We start from the raw sequence: 18559 nt of genomic DNA, 5'->3' as shown, positions 1-18559 counted from the left end.
GGGTGTGCAGAGGGCGCGAGCATACCCTGGGTTAAGGGAACAGCCCTGCACCCTCACTCCCTGCTGTCACCCCATCCCTGGGGCGATGAACAAGGCACAATGCCTTGCATCCCAGGTCCCCAGCAAGCCGCTTTGATGCCTTTCTGGGGCCAAGGGAGTCTCACGCGTGTGCTGGAGGGCAGCCGCTGGGCCATCCAGGCAGCCCTATTCCTGCCAGGATTCACCCCAGAGCGCTGGCAGCACTTTGCCTCTCCTTTTGGGGACTCAGTTTCTCTGTTTGGAAAGTGGAGATGTGGTCAGAACAGCACCTGCGCCATGGGGTGCCAGGAGGGCAGGTGGACACCGAGAGCCAGTCACAGCGTCCTGCCACCTCCAGCCCCAGTCCTGCAGAGGAGAGGGCCTGGGGCCATGGCCTTGGGCAGCCTGGTCACCATGTGGCCAAGGCGTGGCCAGGCCTCAATGGGTGGGGTGGATGACGGGGCAGCATGGCCCTGGCTGAGAAGTCCAGAGCAGCCTCGGCTCCTGCCGCCTGAAGGCCTGCGCCCCTGCCAGGGCCCCCTCCCTGCCCATTGCTGCCCTCGGGCGTGGGGCCAGATGGGAGCCGCCGGCCACAGCCAGGCTCAGAGGAGAAGGCCAAGGCGGCAGCTGCTACCGTGTTCAGCGGTCAGGGCCGCACAGACTCGGGCTGCCCACGAGGCGGCTCTGCACACACGTGTCACAGACACACTTCTGCGTGCCTCAGCCAAGACCCACAGGCTGGCCTGAGGCCCATCTGGGACCTCGCCAAGTCCTCTGAGCAGCTCGCACACTCATGTCCCAGTGTCTGCTTGCCAAGGTCTGGGGCCAGCAGCCCCAGTCTCCATCTTCACGCCCCAAGACCGACACCATGAGTTGAAAATGAAGCATCTTTAATTGATTCCCTGCCCCAATCCCCCTGGGGGTGGGGGGGTCTCCAAGCACCAAACCTGTGAGAATTGTGCCCCTCAGCCCCGGGAACCAAGAAGCCCCTGCCTGACGTTCACTGGGCCAGGACACCGCCCCCCCACCCCGAACCCCTTGACCAGCCCCAAGGGCTTCGTTTCAATAAATAACTCCTAGAACAAAGCTTGGGGCAGAGGACCCAACATAGCACCCAGCTCAGCGACATGGAGAGGGCACTTCAGGCGACAGTCAGAAATCTCAAGGGGCAAAATATCTGAAATCAAGGTCAAAACATACATAAAATCAGAGCCAGCTTGCAAGCTGGGAGCAAATCCCCCAGGGCCTCAGTCAGATGCCTGATGGTCTCCCAGGATGCTGGCTCCCACCATCAGGAAGAACGCCATTCTGTGTCACACAGCAACAGTCCCCTGCCTGGTATTTCCACCATTGGACACTCCTAGGTCTTGACTCTGAATTCTGGGCAGGGGAGGAGAGGGGCACCCAGAAACCTGGGGGAAGGGAGCATCTGGGGAAGGGGGCTGAGACTTCCCAGGTACAGAGGAGTCCGGGGCAAGGCAGAGGAGTGAGTCCGGGAGCCCAGGTCACTGCCGGGCCCTGCCCCGGCGGGTACGGAGGCGACCTGTGGTTTGAGCCTGTGCCCGGGCTGCCTGGCCCATCTCCCTGCGGATGTCCCCAAGCGCTGTTGCCGGGGCCTCCAGCAGCCTCTGGAAGAGGCTAGGCCGGCCGGCTGGTGGCTCCCGACACTGGAAGGTGACTGCTGTGCCAGCATCGGCCTTCATCTCCCGAGAGAAGCCGTCAGAGGAGCCATCAAAGCAGCGGCCGATGGCGATCTCCTTGGCCAGCCTTGGGCTCTGGTCAGTGACCGTGTAGACACCGTAGTTGTGACCCAGAGGGTCCAGTGGGGCCAGCATGCTGAAGGCCGCTGGGTCGTCAGCTGGGGCGGGTGGGGGGTGCCGGGCCAAGTAATCCCTCAGGAGCCCGTTGACGGCCACACGGCGGCAGCTGCCCTGGGGCATTATGGTCACCAGCGTCCTGTCCACCTGACGCTGGTCGAAGAGCATCCCGCTGCACTTGAACTCCACGCAGGCGGCGGATGTGCCGGGGCGCTGGGGGTCTCGGACACTGCGGGCATCTCGGAGCCCGTAGAGCTGACCCTGGGTTCGCGGGTGGCTGCCCCCCGCGTTGTGCGCCCGGACCATGTACTCCTGGGAACCCTGGATCTTCACTTTGAGGAAGCAGGCCCGGAACTCCTGGGGGTTGGGCCACCAGGCCAGGAGGTCTCCAGTCCAGGAGGCCGGCGCGCCCTCGCGGAACGGGACCACGTTGTACTCGTATTTGTCGGCCTCCACGCGCGCGAAGCGGAAGTGGCTGGCGGTCACCGGGGCGCCCTGGCATTCCCGCAGGCTGCGCCACGGGTACACCGGGCCATTGGCCTCGGCGGGGTCGCCCGGCCTGGGTTTCGCCAGGTTGATGCGGAAGCCGTTGCGTTTGAGGGCCGGGTCGTCGTGGTCCGTGCGCCTGTACCCCAGCCTGTCCAGGTAGGGCTGGGCCACGCCCACGGTGGCCGCGAGCGGGCGGGGCCGGGAGGGGGCGGGCTCCAGCTCCTCCCCGCCCAGCGTGGCCGTGACCAGCGCGGTGTAGGCGTCCGGCCGGTCCTCATCGCAGAAGGCGGGGAGGCAGGCGCCGTTGGGGCCGGTGACCGCGCTGTCGAAGCGGCCCCAGGCACGGGGGTTGGCCGAGTAGCCAGGGGCGGGCTCCAGGTTGACCAGCGTGACCACCACGCCCTCCACCTGCTCGCTGGGGGTGAACTTGTCGTTGGCGTAGGCGCGCACCTTCACGAAGCAGCGGCGGCGCTCGGGGACGTCCAGGTTGAACAGACGCCGCTCGCGGATCTCCACGTTGCCCACCAGGAAGACCCGCTCCTCCCGGCGGACCCGAGGGGCTGCCGACCCCTCCCGCTGGAAGCCGCTCTCCTCCTCCCACAGGCCTGTGTCAGGGTTCAGCGACCACAGCTTGAGGGCCTCCGCGTGGCCCGCCATGCGGATCTGGCCGGCGTTCACGCGCACCGCCACGGGCCCGGCCTGCAGCTGCTCCGCGGAGCCGGCGGCGCGGAGGTCCACCGAGAACATGCCATAGGTGCGCAGCGGGGCCAGCTCACCGTCACTGTCCGCAAAGCGCAGGTCACTGGGGGCGGCGGCCGCCGACGTGAGATCTCGGGGGTCCACGAACGTCACCCGGGCCTCCACAGCCCCCGTGTAGGGCTCGCCATCGGCTCTGCGGAAGGCTCCCGCGGGAAGGACCAGCTCGCCCAGTGGGGCCTCGTCTTCCAGCTCCCCAAGAGGGATTGTGTTGCTCTCTCTGGCTTCTAAGATGACGGGGGCTTTCTTCCGCATGGCCTTGACGTCATGGTACACGCCGCCCCCTCGAGGGTCGAAAGGCAGGACCCTGACAGTGTCCATGAACTCCCCACTGGGGTCCACGAAAGTTACCACCAGCCGCTGTGTGGAGGGAGGCACCTCCAGGGTGAAGTCACCCTGGTAGGAGGTGAATCCTATGGGCTCCTGGCCTAGCAGGATCTGGGCGAAGCTCAGGGGTTCCCCTGAGTCTGAAGCCAGCACACGTCCCCGTACCAGTCCCCGAGGGGGCAGACATTTCTGGCAGCCACACTCAGCCACCACCTTGACCGGGAGGACGTATTTGGAGCAGTGGATTTCCCTGCTCTCCAGGCGGCGAACAGAGCAGCAGCGGGAGCCTGTGTCCCCACACCGGGGGCTGGAGCCTGCCGGGCTGGGGCACGCGGTGTCGGGGCAGAGCCCCACATCCAAGTAGGTGGGGCCACTGCCAGACTGACCACAGTCATCTGGGAGCTTGATCAGGTGCTCTCGGGGCTGGGGATTACAGGCTGGCTGGCCCGGGGCTGCAGAGTGAGAAATCAATCAGATCAGAGGTAGAGGGAGGTTTCCATTTGAGTCGAAGTTTGGGGGCCTGGACTGGGGTCAGGACTCAACCCAGGGGTTCAGTGGGGGCCTGGGATCAGACGGCATGGAAAGAGAGCCGCCTAAAGTTGGGGCTCCGTTTGGGGTTGACTTTGGCTGGTGTTAGGTCTCAGTTCAGTTTCAGAGCACACTCAAGGTTGGGGGGCCAAGGGTGCTCACCAAGCACAGTGAGGCGGGCAGTGCCCGAGCGCACAGCCCCTGCGTCATTCCATGCTTTGCAGTGGTAGGTGCCTGCCTGTTCTGGCCGCAGCCCCCGCAGCTCCAGATGGGCCCCGTACCTGTGTTCTCGCCTGTCCAGCAGGGTCCCGTTGTGGAACCTGGGTGGCAGATGGGCAATACCATGGAGGCCCTTGGCGTAGGGAAGGGGCTGCACCTGTCCGCAGCCTCACACACAGCCCAGGAAGGTTGCAGAGCAGCCACCTCCCAGTCTCTGAGGCACCACGTTATCAGGGGAAACCCAGTGGAACCACAATGCTGGGTGCAAGGCCCTTGGGCGTGGGGCAGGGCACTCACCAGGAGTACTTCTTGGGCAGGGGGATGCCTGAAGCCTTGCAGCAGAAGGTTACATTCTGTCCCGCCTCTCGCACTCGGGACTCGGGGTGCTTCACCAGGTAGGGCTTCTCTGGGGGCAAAGGTGGCAAAGGTCAGGGCCCTGCCCCATCCCAACTTCTCCCAATAACCCTTCCCAATGGCAGGGCCCCATCCTTTCCCTTCCAGGGATGCCCTGTTTCACCTGTGCCTCTTCCAATGACCTCCTCATTCAATTTCATTCCAAGGCTGCTCAAAATGACGCCCCATCTTTTTTTTTTTTTTTTTTAATTTTAAGTATGCTCCGTGCCCAACAGGGGCTGGAACTCATGACCCTGAGATCAAGAATCACATGCTCTGCCCACTGAGCCAGCCAGGTGCCCCAAAATAGTGCCCCATTTTTTCTTTTCTTTTTCTTTTTCTTTCTTTTTTTTTTTTTTTTTTTAAGAGAAAGAGAATGTATGAGTAGGGAGGGGCAGAAGGAGGAGAGAGAGCATTGTAAGCAGACTCCACGCTCCCCATGGAGCCCAGCTCGGGGTTTGATCTCATGACTCTGAGAACATGGCCCGAGCCAAAATCAAGAGTCACTTAATTGACTGAGCCAACTAATCTGACTGCCCCCATCTTAATGCTTTCCTCTGCAAAGGAAAGCATTTGCTTTCCTGTCTCACCTCGTACCTTCTTCAATGTCTCACATTTTATTCACTCCCTCCGTGACACCATATTTAGTGTTATGCCTTCTCCAATGTCCATGTCACATCTTATTTCTTCCCCAGTGATCTCATGCTGCATCGCATCCTCCAAAGTACGTGGCGTCATCCAGAATTTCCTTCTTAGCTTCTCAGAAACCCCCTCACCCTCCTTGCCAGGAGGCACTTACCCAACTTATTAAGGACAACAGTGACCACAGCAGAGATGGAGCCATTGGCCTGGGCCTGGCCCAGGCCTGCAGAGAAGCCATCCATCTGGGCACTGACGTTGGCCCGGCTACTGGCACAGACTCCAGGCATCCGGAAGGTTCCATGGGCATCAGTGATGGCCGTAGTGCCAGGCCAGTCTCTCAGAGAGACCCTGGCTCCTGGCAGCGGACGCCCAGATGGGGTGACCACCGAGCCCAGAAGGATGTGCTCAGGGCACCTGCATGTCTTGGAGCTGCACCCTGGGGGACACAGGGAAGCAGAGGGACAGGGGAGCCTCTTCAATCCCTCCTGGGGCAGGCCTTCCACTCAGTCACTCAGCGAAGATGCCAAGACACTCCCCTTTGTGCCCCTCAGAGGCCTCAGCATGGCCCTGCTTGGAACAACCCTTAGTGTGAGTGGGGATATGTGGTTGAGTAGTCAGAACTGGGGCAGAGGGAGGGACCTGTGGTCTGAGGGATAGGGAAAATGCCTTGGAGGAGGGGACAGGAGAGGTGACTCTCACAAGACAGAGAGGCTCCTTCCAGCAGGAAAGAAAATGTCTAGCAGGGGCTGGGGGCCCGTTTAGGGGTTGGGTCTTGGGCTCAGAACATCTCCCTCCCCTCCCAATCCTGCGGTTTCTCCATAAAATGGAAAATTCCGCTGGAAACTTCAGGGCAGAGGCGTCAGGAGGGCAGAGCCAGGCGGGGTAGGGTGGGGACCCCACTACCCCATTGGCCACCGTGCTCCCCCACCCTGCCATGGGCTCTGCGGGTGCAGTCTCCAGACCGTGTTTGTGGAGCCCAGGCGGATCGGAATTTCCAGTCGCCTCCTGGCTGGTCTGGTGTCTGGCCCTGGGAGGGCTTGGGCATGGTGTCTGCCAGGGTGTGAGCGCGTGTCCGTGTGGGCGTCGGGGCTGGTGGGGGCTGTGAATGCTACGCGTGTGTACCCCGAATCCGTGAGCCAGCTTCTGTGTGTGTCCGCGTCCATGAGGCCATACAGAGACACTCAGTGGTGCACCCAAGGTAATACGCACTGGATCCACACACGCCTGGACGCGACCCTCAAGGCGTCCACCCATCCAGATGTACACATTCACCAATGCTCCTCGGGGCCCCAGAAGGGAAAGAAGGGCCAGTCTCCATGTGGTCCAAGTTCTGGCCCTGCAGGACCCACCTCTTCCCTTCCACCCCTCTGCCCCATGAGGCTCCATCCCAACCTGCTTCTGCTCCCCAAGTACCCTTCAAAACTGGCCGCATCCCGTCCCCGCCTCTAACTCAACACTTCCTTCCAGGCCCCATCCCTCCTACCTGGACATGTAGGCCTTACACACTTCTGAGCCTCCACGGGACGCCCCGGACAAGCATCCCCAGCCGGGCTTGGGCAGCGACGGCGGCGCAAGCGACGCCCTGGCCCGCAGCTCCCTGAACAGGGACCCCACGGGCCCCACGCGCCCCACGTGGCCTCTGCGGTAAGGGCGAAGAGGGGGGAAGGTGAGGCGGCCGCCCACCCCAGGGACTGCGCCTCTTTGGAAATCTGGTAGCAATGTGGGACTGGAGGGTGCCCCCAGCATGTTTATCCGAGGGTGGGTATACCCCAGACAGAGGCCCTGCCCACTGCCCCCATCAGTTGTTCTCCAGGCGCACCTGTTGAAGGCGCAGTTGAGGCACCGCCCCACTTCCCCCAACTCCAGCCCAGATGAACTCCCCGAAGTTAGCCCTGCTGTTCTCCCTTCATCCCTCACATAGTTGGGGTCAAAACACGCCCCCACAGAACGGAGTGACAGATGACCAATGAGGGCAGCAGGAGGGAGATGGGCTCCTGGGGGCTCCCTCCTGTGCCCCACCTGGGCCCCTATTGGCAGCCCCTCCCTTCGAAAGTCCCGCCCCTATCTGATTTTGCCGGCTCCTGAGGCCTCTTCCTAACCACGCCCCCCCCACAGCGCTGCCCCTTCCTCCAGTACCATCCATTCAGGCTCCACCCACCTAGGATCTATCCCGGCCAATCCCCACTCTCTCCTCAGCATGACTGATCGCGAGCCTGCCCTCTCCCTAGCCCCGCCTATCCCCTCGAAGGCCCCGCCCCCAGACCCCGCCCTCACCGAGAGGGCAGCGGAAGCGCACATGGTAGTTGGAGCAGCGGCGGCCGCGGGGCTGCTCGCGGTTGAGGCACCAAAAACCTCGCGTGGGGTTCAAGTGCACGCGCTCGCCGACAGTGGATGGCAGGGCCCAGTCCGTGGTGCGCGCCTCTAGCGCCAGCGGCCGTGGGCACACGCGCGCTGGTCCGTAATAGAAGCGGATGGCAGCCAGGCTCTCGAAGTCGCCATCGCCGCCGGGGTGGTCCACGTTGAACCAGGACGTCCACTCGCTGGCCTCTGCGGGAACCGCATGCGCTGGGACCCGGGCCGCAGCCTGTCAGGCCCCATCAGTGCACACAGGGGCCCGGGAAGCTGCCTACCCACCCTCATCTCCGAGGTAAGGGCCTTACCCTGCTGTCTAAAATGGTCACCCCACATCCATTGCGCACGGGCTGACGCAGCCCGCCCATGACCCCGCCCAGATCCAGGGCACTCGGGGAGAAGGAGTTATAAAGGATCCCGGGGGCGGGGGCGGGAGTGGGGGTTTGGCCTCCCCTAGCACCAGCCCCACTTTTGCTGCCCAATTCTTGAGCTTGCCTGTCGGTGCTGGCTGACATCTTGCCACTGTCTCACCAGTCCCCAACCTTAGAATTGAGCCTGATCCCATCTCAGAATTCAGAACCCCTGAGGTGTGAGGAGGTACAAGGGCAGCAGGAGGAGTTGGGCCTGAGACCAGCCCTAGCTGTAGCTTTTCATCGCCTGGCCACTCCAGGTTAGAGCCAGCTGGGCCCTTGCTCACTGCCGGGGAAACCCACCGGGCAACCTCTGTTTCACAGAAGCCACAGGTGGGAAGGGCCTGGCCTCACAGAGCTCAGATTCCGCTTCTATCAAACCTCCCCCCACCACCACCACTAGGGGGTGCTCACTCCTTTCCTGAATTGAGAGTGAATTTCCCCGCTAGGAAACTAGAGACCCAGGTTCCAGAACTAGAGGTCTGGAATCGACTGGAAGCATCCTGCATGCTGCTTCCAAGTAGTGGGGAGGAGGCATCCCCCCTACACACACCCTCCATTGGTTTCCTCCTTGAAAAACAGCCTGAATTCTCACCCCTGTGCTTCCAAAATTTAGACCTCTCGGGACACCTATGCCAGGGACCACCATGTCCAGGGACCAGGATAGTACGGGGCCCTTCTACCTCTTGTGTCCTGTCCTCACATGACCCCACCAGCCAGAGCTTGCACAGTAAGTCCACAGCAGAGTCAGGACTTGGATCCAGGATGACTCACCTTCCCAGTCCTCCAAGGCTGGTGAGGACTGTCCAGGGCGCAATGATGGACCTTCAAAGCCCCAGGCAGCTGCTGTGGGCTCCTCAGGGGGGCTGGTGACTGTGGATAGGGTGAGGAGTGTGAGGAGGAAGGAAGCATGCTGATGGAGACTTCTGTGAGCTGCTCCTGTGCAAGGTGCTCTCATGATCATCCCCATTTCACAGGGAAGAAAACTGAGGCTCTCCGAGAAGCCAGAAGCTAACTCTGGCTGACCCCAAGGAATGCAGGACCTCCCCCTCCCCTTCCAGGCGAAGCCTCCCTGTGACCCCTACCCCCAATCTTCTGCAGTCCCATCCCTGTCTCTGCCCTGGCCCAGATGCCATGGACTGGGGAAATCTGTGCATCTGCTCTGCTCCCCAGACCCAGTGCTCCCTGAGTGTGCTCTGTGGCTCTGAGCTCAGTTGGTGTTGACTCTGCATTCCCCTTCATCCATTTGCTGGCTGGAAGTCCCTCCTTCCGTGTAGCTTCCATCCCTTCACCTGGGGCCCCAGCTGGCATTGGGAAGTCTTTGGAATCCAACCTGGCGTCTCTGACCTTGAGTTATCTAAGATAGCCCGGCTGGACGATGACCTCAGACGTCCTTTCCCTGTCTGTGTCTCAGTCTCCTCATCTGAGAAATGGATCCAGTGCCCTCTCCACTGGGTGTTCCAGAGATGGGAGTTTTTCTGAATGGGGTGTGTGTGTGTGTGTGTGTGTGTGTGTGTGTGTGTGTATGTAGGAGGAGGAGAGGAGTTGTGTGAGAGGGAACGGCTCAGGCCCCTTAATCCTGGGCCAGTATCGGGTGCTTTCAGAATCCGAATGCTAGGGCTGAGACAGGCCCCCTGGGGTCCCCGGGGAACCCAGGGGAACCTAAGGTTCATATTCCAAGTGCCCCTACTTCTCTTTGAGGAGGGAAAAGAACAGAGAGGTTTCCTTCCCTCCCCAAGGGACCATCTCCCCGATGCCCCCTCACTCCAGGGGGACCCGGGCCTGCGGATGCGAGCGGATCCCCCGGTTCTCTCTCCGGAAGCGGCTGCAAGCAGGCGGGCTGCCAGGGCGCCTAGGGGTCTGGGCTGGGGTCAGGGGGCGCCTCACCTCGAGCCCCCGCCAGGTGCGCGGCGGCGACAAAGAGGCAGAGTAGTGGCGGCAGTGATGCCATGGCCGGGTCCGAGCGTCCGAGGGAGGGTCCGGGCTCCGCGGCGCGCGCGGATCTGACTCCCGCGGGTCGGGCGGCCACTGGGGCTGAAGGTGGGGGCGGGAGGGGACCGCAGGCCACGCCCCGTCCAGGCCCCGCCCCGCCCGAGCCAAGCTCCCTGGCCCGGGGTGACTTCCGTGCGCTAGCAACCTCTCCGGGTCGCCCCCTTCGGTGCGTCCGGCTGTGCCTCCGCCCTCAGGCTGGCCTGCATCCCCCCCCCCGCCCCCCGTCACCAGCTGGAAGTCCCTCCCTCAACCCACTCCCTTCTCCACCTTGGGTCCCAAGCTGCCTGTGGGACGTGCCTCTCCTGGACTCGAGCCTGAAGCTGCCCAAACACTCACGCTTTAGGCAGCCCTTTAGGCGGCGAGAAATCCTCCATCGGGTCTAACTTCAACCCCGTTGGCTTCAGGCCACCCCGAGCGGGCTGGAAGTCCCACCCTGAATCTACTCTCTACTCTTCTGGCTTTAGTTTTCTCGGCCAACGGGGAAGTCCCCCTCGACGACGACCCTCGGCCCTCCGGCCTGCGCTCTGCGGGACGGGGGCAGTTCCCTTCCCGAGGCTGCCCCCCGGGCGGCGAACGCGGCGCACAGAGGAGGAGGAGGCGAGGCGGTGGTGGGACGTCTGTTTATTGGCGCGGGTCCAAGCCGCCTGGGTGCGGGCGCGGTCACAGCGCCGCGACGCAGTCGGTGCCCGTGTATCCCGGCAGGCGCAGAGCGAACTTTCGGCGCACGTCGTCGGGCACGAACCTGCCGGCCACGAAGTGGTGGCGGCCGGAGAAGCGGCCGGCGCAGGGCTTGGGCGCGGCGAGCGATACCAGCACGTCGGGCCGGAGCCCATCCTCGCTGTCGCCGCCGCCGGTCTCCGCGTCCCAGCCTGAGGGGAGGGAATCGGGCGCTGGGAGGGCTGCTCGCCTGCGGACTGGCCTGCTCGCCACCCACTTCTCCTTCCCCGTCAGACCCAGCCTCTGCTCTCTGACACGTGCGCCTCGGTCAGACCTGCCTCCCCACAGAACTGGGCCTCCGCCCTCAGACCAAGGTCTCCCTCTCCTGGGAGATGTTTCCCTCCTCCTCTGACCAGATCGTCTGCCCTCATACTTTCCTGCCCTTGCTCCCCTCGTGCTACGAACTTGTTCTTCTCTATCTGACTCAGCCTCTGCCTTTAGAGTCCATCGTTTCCACTTGCCACCCTTTCCGGGTCAGACCCATGCCTCTGCCTTCTGACCCAGCATCTGTCCCCATTCCCCCCTATCAGTCTTGAGCTTCCCCACTTAGGCTAGAGGCTCTTTCCTTTGGGGCTTCCTCGCCAGCCTTCCCCCTCTAACAGATCCCCATTCTCCAGGCAGAGGACAGACTTGCCTCCATCCTTAGGCCTCCCCCGTAAGATCTGTCCCCTTACTCCTGGTCCTTGTCTCTGACAGAATGTGGCCCGAGTGTTCATCATCCTTCTGACTAGAGACTCTTCCCTCTGACACCTCTGTCTTCGCCCTCAGACTCGCTCTTGCCTTTTGACAGGACCCCACCTCCTCCTTCACTGGGCCCCAGCCTCTACTGCCTCTCAGATGAGCCTCTTCCTTCAGACTAGGGGCCTTGCCTTCTGCTCTGCTTGTGATCAGAGTCTGGAGCCACTAACTAAAAGCCTCTTCCCTCTGACTTTAATTCTTCCTTCTGTGACCCTCTTCTCCACCCTCAGACCAGACAGCCCATCTCTTTGTAGCTAAGCCCCCACTCTGTGGCACCCTGATGGGATGGCCCTGAGGTCTTGCAAGCTGGGGGATATCCCCTGAGTGTGGCCAGCCCCGTGGAGGGTCCGGCTGGCCAGCAACTGTTTGTTCCGTCTGCCTGTCGCCTAATGGCTCCAACAGGCGTGGGGCGGCGGCCAGGATGGGCGAGGCCTTTGCGGAGTGAGCTCACGTCTGCCCAGGCAACTGGGCATGCTGGGCTGGGGGGGGGGGCAGGGGATCACCTGGGCAGCAGCCTCGGTCTTCCCTATCTGAGGGATGGGCGTGACCCACACCCAGAGGGCAGGTGCCATCCATGCAAGGGAAACTGAGGCTCAGAGACAGGCTGGGGCCACCAGAAGCTGGGGTGCAGAGGGCCCCCACCCAAGCCCCCCACAGACCCCCCCTTCCTGCCTGGCATGCCTGAGGGAATGTCCAGGCTCACAAGGGGGATGGACAGCAGCTTGAGTGTGGCCAGCGCCCGTGTGCAGGGGCCCCCGATCTCTCCTGGCTGCACGCCAGGGCCCAGCACGGCGTCCACCACCAGCCCGTAGGCATCGTTGATGAGCTGGACCTGAGAGAGCAGGCAGGGTTAGGGGGCAGCCTTTGGGCACCATCCCCTCCTTCCCCCCATCATTTGCCACCAAGCGCTGACCTCCGTGGGCAAATAGGACAGAAAGGGGATGTCCATCTTCTCACACTGAGTGGTCAGGTCCTGGTGCAGCCCATCCAGTGACCGTGTAGGGTAGAAGATGGTCGGTTCATACTCCTGGTTTGGGAGGGGTGGGGCGTGGGGGCCACAGAAAGGAGTCAGCGCTGGGGGCCCTTCCAGGCTTCCTGCTGGGCCTGAGCCCCCAGACCTGGATACCAGGCAGAAGACCCTGCCTGGGGCAAGCACTGGGCTTATTCTGTCACCTCTCCAGCCTCAGTGTCCCCCAGAGACACTGTCAAGAGAAGGAAGCAATTTCTGCCAGGACAGGGTTGAGGGGGTGACCCTGGGAGACCGAGGGCATCCTAGCTACTCACAAACATCCGCAGGTGCCGCGCACAGACCAGCCCCACCGCCCCGTTCTGCTCCGGGCCACAGACGACCAGCACTGTCCTCTGCTTCCGGGAGAGAGTAGGCAAGGGGAACACCTGGCAGGGGGCACAGCAAAGGCAAAGGCATGATGTCTGGAATTCCTCCTTGTTTTGGTGGGGAAACTGAGGCCTGGAGTAGCAGAAGGGAGGGGCATGGGCGTAGAGAAGAGGCACTGTGGGCAAAGGGCATGGCCTCTGGAGACCTTGGGCTCCTCCTTGGAGATGCAGAGTCCCTGCTTCAGGCTCTGCCAAGCTGGAGCAGGAAAACGTGCCTTCTGCCACCACCGGGCGCCCGGAGTGCGGTTTGTTTATCCTCGGCCTGAGTTGCAGACATTCTTCCACCTTTTTCCACCGCAGTGGCTGCCCCTCCCCCGCCCACGTTTCCAGGCCTCAGCCCCTCCCGGAGGCCCCAAAGCTGGGGGAGAAGGGGGGGTTACTTTTCCAACCCAAGATGCCCTGTCTCTCTCCATCTGCCTCTGTCGTCACGTCACCTTTCTCCGTATCTCTGTGTCTATTATCCCCATCTGTCTCTCCGAAGTCTTTTGGTGCCTGCATCTCTGTGTCTCTTTGTCTCTATCTCCCAGACTCTCTGCGTCTCTGTGGGCCTGTGCCTCCGTCTCTTTAACGCAAGAGTTCGGAGCACCCGTGTTCCGGTCTCAGCCCTGCCCTCTCTGCATGGCCTCAGCCCCCTGTCCTCTCCCAGGCTCCTTTGGCCTCTATCAGACAGGAATGACCATGGCACTGACAGGCTCATGGGGCCTCTCTGAGACAGGGGCCGCCGGGGCCTGGCCGTACTCTAACCTCCAGCTACACAAAGGGCTAGATACACCTTTTTTTTTTTTTTTCCCTCCTCCCCAAGGTCTCAGCGAGGTCCTGACCCACCCCGAGGGTGCTGTGACCCCACCATGCCAGGCCCAGAGCCCGAGACCAGAGGCCAGGGGAGGGCGACAATGTCTGGGCTGGCTGGGACAGAGGGCCTTCTAGACAGACTTGGGGCTTTCAGGGCAAAACCCAAACGACCGTTCGGTCGGCAAGGACCAGGCAAGAGTTTACCCCGCTGGGTTTACTGGTGGGGCTTTGATTGTCATCATTTCCTTCTCCTGCGGGAGCTTTGCCCAGGATAGGTTTCATTTGGAAAAAGTAACGTTTAAAAACAAAAACAAAAACAGAAAACCTGAGCCTACCTAAAGAAATTGGGTTTAACCAAAGTCGGCAGTGATGACAGAAGGGGAGGAAGACCCAGAGGAAGAGGAAGGTTACGTACTGGAGCCCCGACACACCGGGCACTTCTCTAAGGCATTTGGGTTTATTAACTGGTGTCAGTTTATTTCGCTTGTTTTGGAGGAAACAGGACCGCGGTTTGACACCCGTGGCCAAAAGCACTGGAAGGCAGCGTCGTCATCACTTATTACTGTCGTGTCCTTTGGAGGGACCTCAAAACTGGGACTTTGCCCCAGATCCAGACAGCTCTGCTTACTTACCCCCTGGGACCTACCCTTTGCAGGCCACTCCCTGCATCTGGACCTCAGTTTCCCCATCTGCAGCGTGGGGTTATTTGGAAGCACTCCGCCTGCAGGAACCGATGTGTCCCTTACTGAGATCCAGGAGATGGCAGAGGCGGTGAGCATGAAGGGCCCCAGGAGCATCCTGCTGCAGCCTCAGCCTCCGAGTCTCTGGGGACTCCTATCTCTGCCCTGACCCTCACTGACACTGGGGTCTTGGGCCCCTGCCTTCTAGACCAGCAATGAGTCTCTCCAGGCCTCAGTTTCCCCATCTAAGTGATGGCCTGGAGAAGCTCCACACAAAAAGGGGCTTCCCGAACCATTCTGGCCACCTGGGTCACGCAGCTAGCTAGGCCTCGGCTCTAGGGGAAGCTGGCCATTTGGATGGGGTCAAGATCAAGGATCAGGGGTCAGATACCTTGGTCACAGCCACAGCACTAGCATGGCCACACAACTCCACCAGCTGCTGCCGCCCAAAGCGGTAATCCTCCAGTAACTCGCGCTCCAGGGCGGCCGCCTCCGCAGTGCTGGGGGACAGAGTGGGGAGAGACGCTCAAAGACACAGAGAGAGAAAGACTTAGAGAGGCTCGGATGGAACCAGGAACGTTCCACCAACGTTCCCAACCAGGGCCTAGCGTCACCTCCAACCTCAGTTTCCCCATTAGACTTGCTTGCGGTAGAGTGGATCCGCGGGAGGTTTAAGCCGAATCCCTAGGTACGGGCGCCCTCTGGTGGTCGAGGAACGCGTGATGGCGCATGTTCTACAGCCCCAAAGCGGGAGACTGGAGCTCCGTCCAGATGCGCCCCGCGCCCGCATCCATTCTCCACCCTTCCTCCCCCCGCCCCCACCAGCCGCGGGAAGAACCCAGGAGGAGGAATGCGGAGGGAGAGGCTGATGAGGGTGATGGACGAGTTTCATGCAGGGGAAAACACTAAGCAAACTCCAGAATACTGGAGGGGCCCGACTGGGCTGTGGACGAGGTGCCTGAGGGAGGTGGAGTTAGATGGCTCACTTAGGGAGGGGGGATGGGGAGCCCCCAGCTATCAGACCTATTGGTGACCCTTCAATAACTGTGGCCAGAGAGATGGGGCTTCCTCATTGGAGGTGAAGGTCTGCCATCAACTCCCTAAGTGACTGGAATCTGTCACATCTGAATTTTGCTTTCTCTGGCAAAAGTGAAGACCAGGTAGGCTAGATAATTTTCAAGGCCCATTTCAAAATGCAAACACGGATCCCATTACTTAAGAATTTTAAGATAATGACAGCCAAGTGTTGGACTCTTCAAGAGCAAGGACCAAGCTAGCCCTGGCTTAGGGGTCTTCCAAAGGGCATGGACTTAGTGGCTGCAGAGAGACCTGTCATTGAAGAGTGGAAATGGTCCTCACTCCAGAATCAGGGGTTGGGAGAACTGGGCAGGGTTTATGGCCTGATGCCAGCTTCCCCTAGCGGGACTCTTTCCTGCTGGGGAAGAGCATCTACCCCTAGCCCAGCAGGCCGTAGTAGTAGTAGTAGCAGCAAGAGCAGTAATAGGCCTGGAAAATATTCAACCACTCAGAGAAGCCAAGTGGCTTGCCCAGGGTCCTGCAGGAAGCAAGTGAGAAAGCACACTTCTACCCTAGGTGTCTGTTTCTAGAGCCATACAGGGTGCTGGGCAAAGAAGCAGAGGCAGACCTACAGATAGCAGAGGTTTTCTTGGGATGAATCTTTAGGTTCCTTCAATTCTGTGAGCAGGAGACCACAACATTCCCACCAATTTTGCAGCCTGATCAGGCCAGGCAGTGGGAAGGGCATAGGTAAGGAATGAAGACTGCTGCAGGAGGGGGACTCCGGGTGGGCTTCCTGGAGGAGGTGGCCTGGAGCACTATGGGAGGTAACTCACATGCAAGAACAGTGAGGGCCAAGGCCCTGTAGTGGGAATGAGCTTGGCAGATGGAAGGGACAGAAGTGAGGCCAGAGTGGCTGGAGCCAAGCAAGGGAAACTAAGAAACTGGGTCAGAAAGACACTTTGGGGGCCGGTGCACATGCGGGGGATTGAGGCTTAGGACAGGAAGGACACAAGCCCTGAGTCACCCCAGCCCACCAGAACCAGATTCAGCCCCACCTGACTTCAGATAAGGTTGGAGGACCAGTTATGGGAAAGGATGGTGGGTCAGATGAAGAGCAGGCTGGCCCAGCTCCCAGGAAAGAACATTGGAGAAGGTGTGTTTGGAAATGTGGCTCATTCCTCCACCTTCGTGTGCGTGACAGCTCTGCCTGCTGCCCCCACAGGAAGGTGAGGGAAGATGAGAATGGTGGGAGCACTACCCATTCCTCTTCTTCCTCTGTCCCGAAGCTTTGGCCTCAGGCCACCACTTGGAACATTATCTTCCTGCCTAACTGGTCATTAGAGTGATAATGGGGAGGATGGTCCAGGCGAGGAGCCTGGGGGTGGGGACGCTGGCAGCCCTGGGTGGGGTGTGAGTGGGAATTAGGGCAAGTCTGGGGAGGGGGCCAGGGCAAGGCCACTGTGGGACTGGCCAGAGGTGGGGGGCTTGGTTATGAAGTGCCTCTTCATTCTCCTGATGTCAGTCCCCAGATGAAAGGAACTGTAAGGATTTCCCACAGAGCACAAAGAAGGTGACTTGCTTTCAAAGGAACTGGGCCTGTTCTCCCAAAATGCGTCCAGGAGTGAGCTCTTTTGGAGGTGAAGCCCTGGGGCCAGGTTGCCCATGGCAGACCCTCCCTGCTCTCTTGGCTCCATCTGCTTCTCCATCTTCAGGCCTCTGCCCACCAGCCCACCACCACTGCTCACCTGGCTGCCTACAGAAGTCTCCCGGCCCCCGAACTCCTCAATACAAGAGCCACGGGGGCTTTGAAAACCTAAACACCATCACATCACCACTTGCCTCAAACCTGCTTTTGGCTCCCTAATATTCAGGGAATATTCAAATTCCTCACTACACCTACGCACCCATTATGTTTCTAACCTGTCTCCTCTCCCCTTGCTCCTACCCACCTACGTTCCACTCCTACCCACCCCACAGTGCCGCAACACTCCTCAGTTGGCCTTTGAGACCCCATACAACTGGCACCGCCATCCCCATGCCAGGTGAAATCACAGCTCCAGCTTCCTTCTGTCTAGGACGTGCTGGGTCTACAGGCTCAATCTGGATATCAGCCAGTCACTGGACAAGATCTGCCCTGAGGGCCTGAGTGGAGAGTGGGCACAGGAGGACAGACAAGGGGATGTCAGATGAATGCGCTGTCAGTGGTTTACACTGAGGTCCACAGCCCTGCTTGGGGTCCCAGATCACAACATAACTCAGGACGAGGCCACAGCTGCCAGCTAGAGACCCCACATCCAAGCAAACTACTGATTAAGTGGCCCATGCGTTCAAAAATCTCCCTAGCCTTGGCTCAGGCAGTGGTTTCCGTCCCCAGGCCTCAGTTTCCTTCTCTGGTCCAGGAGACAGTAGCAGGTGGGCCACCAGGAGGGGTGTGAACGTTTGAGGAGATAAGACCTCAGCTCTTTCCAGCTCGGGAAGGAAGGGTGGGCGCTCCAGAGTCCCCAGGACGGATGGAAAGGGGTGGTGGGCCTGGACTGAGTTGAGGGGTGACGGGAGAGCTTCTAGCAGTGCTGCTGAATGATTCACTTAGGGGTGAGCCTGAGGCAGATGCAGTTGCCCTGGCAACAAGCTTAGGAGGCGTTGGCAGCAGTGGGCTGGAGGCTTCCTCTCTCCAGCAAAAGGGGTGGGCCTTGGAGACCCCCAGGCCCCCTCCTGACCGCAATGCCCCTGCCTCTGATCCATCCAGCCCGTGAGACCCCCCCTCCCAGCCATACCCTGCCCACGATGCCCCTGGCTCCAGGCTGCATCCCTGCCATGCACGGTATTTGGCATCCCCATCCCTGGCTGACCTGAGGAAACGCCGCTCCTCGGGCGCCTCCGCTGGATCCGGGCGGGCCGCGCTGCTCATGGCCAAGGTGAGCTAGTGCGCGGAGCCCCGTGGCCACAGCCACAGCCTTTTAAGAGCATCCCAGGGGACGGGGCCTCCTCCCCGCCCACCCCGTGCATCCGCCAATCAGGCGGCGCCGCGAAGGCGCTGCGCGCGGCCATTGGCTGGCAGGCGCAGACTGACTTAACCCTTTTGTGCCAGGAGTGGAGCTGCCTTGGGAATGGAGGGAAACGAAGTCTGGACAGACAGGGACCCCTGAAATGGGGTCCCGGCCTGGGAGCAAGGGGCCTCGCCTCTGGCGCCCCTCCGTCCCATGCTCTGCTCTTTAGGTCCCCCACTCACTGATGTGCCCAGGGTGCGGGGTTGGGGGGCCAGCCCACCTGGCAA

At 61.0% G+C, this 18559-nt stretch overlaps 2 protein-coding genes across 3 annotated transcripts; both read right to left on the bottom strand.

Annotated features, from left to right (window-relative positions):
• Positions 1 to 912: 912 nt before the first annotated feature.
• CILP2 (cartilage intermediate layer protein 2) lies at positions 913 to 10450 on the bottom strand. Its single transcript, XM_059389518.1, has 8 exons — positions 9839 to 10450; positions 8726 to 8824; positions 7464 to 7736; positions 6673 to 6828; positions 5347 to 5625; positions 4452 to 4560; positions 4098 to 4255; positions 913 to 3859 (listed from the first exon to the last, which is right to left on the bottom strand). The coding sequence occupies exons 1-8, from the start codon at positions 9900 to 9902 to the stop codon at positions 1524 to 1526; spliced, it is 3474 nt and encodes a 1157-aa protein (XP_059245501.1). The 5' UTR covers positions 9903 to 10450; the 3' UTR covers positions 913 to 1523.
• A 97-nt stretch (positions 10451 to 10547) lies between these two features.
• Positions 10548 to 18244, bottom strand: YJEFN3 (YjeF N-terminal domain containing 3). Of its 2 annotated transcripts, none has more exons than XM_059389520.1 (6): positions 18135 to 18244; positions 14657 to 14765; positions 12683 to 12793; positions 12312 to 12425; positions 12071 to 12230; positions 10548 to 10812 (listed from the first exon to the last, which is right to left on the bottom strand). In XM_059389520.1, exons 1-6 carry the CDS (start codon positions 18191 to 18193, stop codon positions 10604 to 10606), a joined length of 762 nt encoding a protein of 253 aa, XP_059245503.1. In that variant the 5' UTR covers positions 18194 to 18244; the 3' UTR covers positions 10548 to 10603. The 2 variants fall into 2 exon arrangements, with proteins under 2 accessions (XP_059245503.1, XP_059245504.1); XM_059389521.1 differs by having other exon boundaries at positions 12080 to 12230.
• Positions 18245 to 18559: the final 315 nt, after the last annotated feature.

This window comes from Mustela nigripes, chromosome 2 (assembly GCF_022355385.1).
Source record: "Mustela nigripes isolate SB6536 chromosome 2, MUSNIG.SB6536, whole genome shotgun sequence".
Lineage (NCBI taxonomy): Eukaryota > Metazoa > Chordata > Mammalia > Carnivora > Mustelidae > Mustela > Mustela nigripes.
Note: the sequence above shows the minus strand (reverse complement) of the source record. Positions and strands in the feature narration are given on the sequence as shown.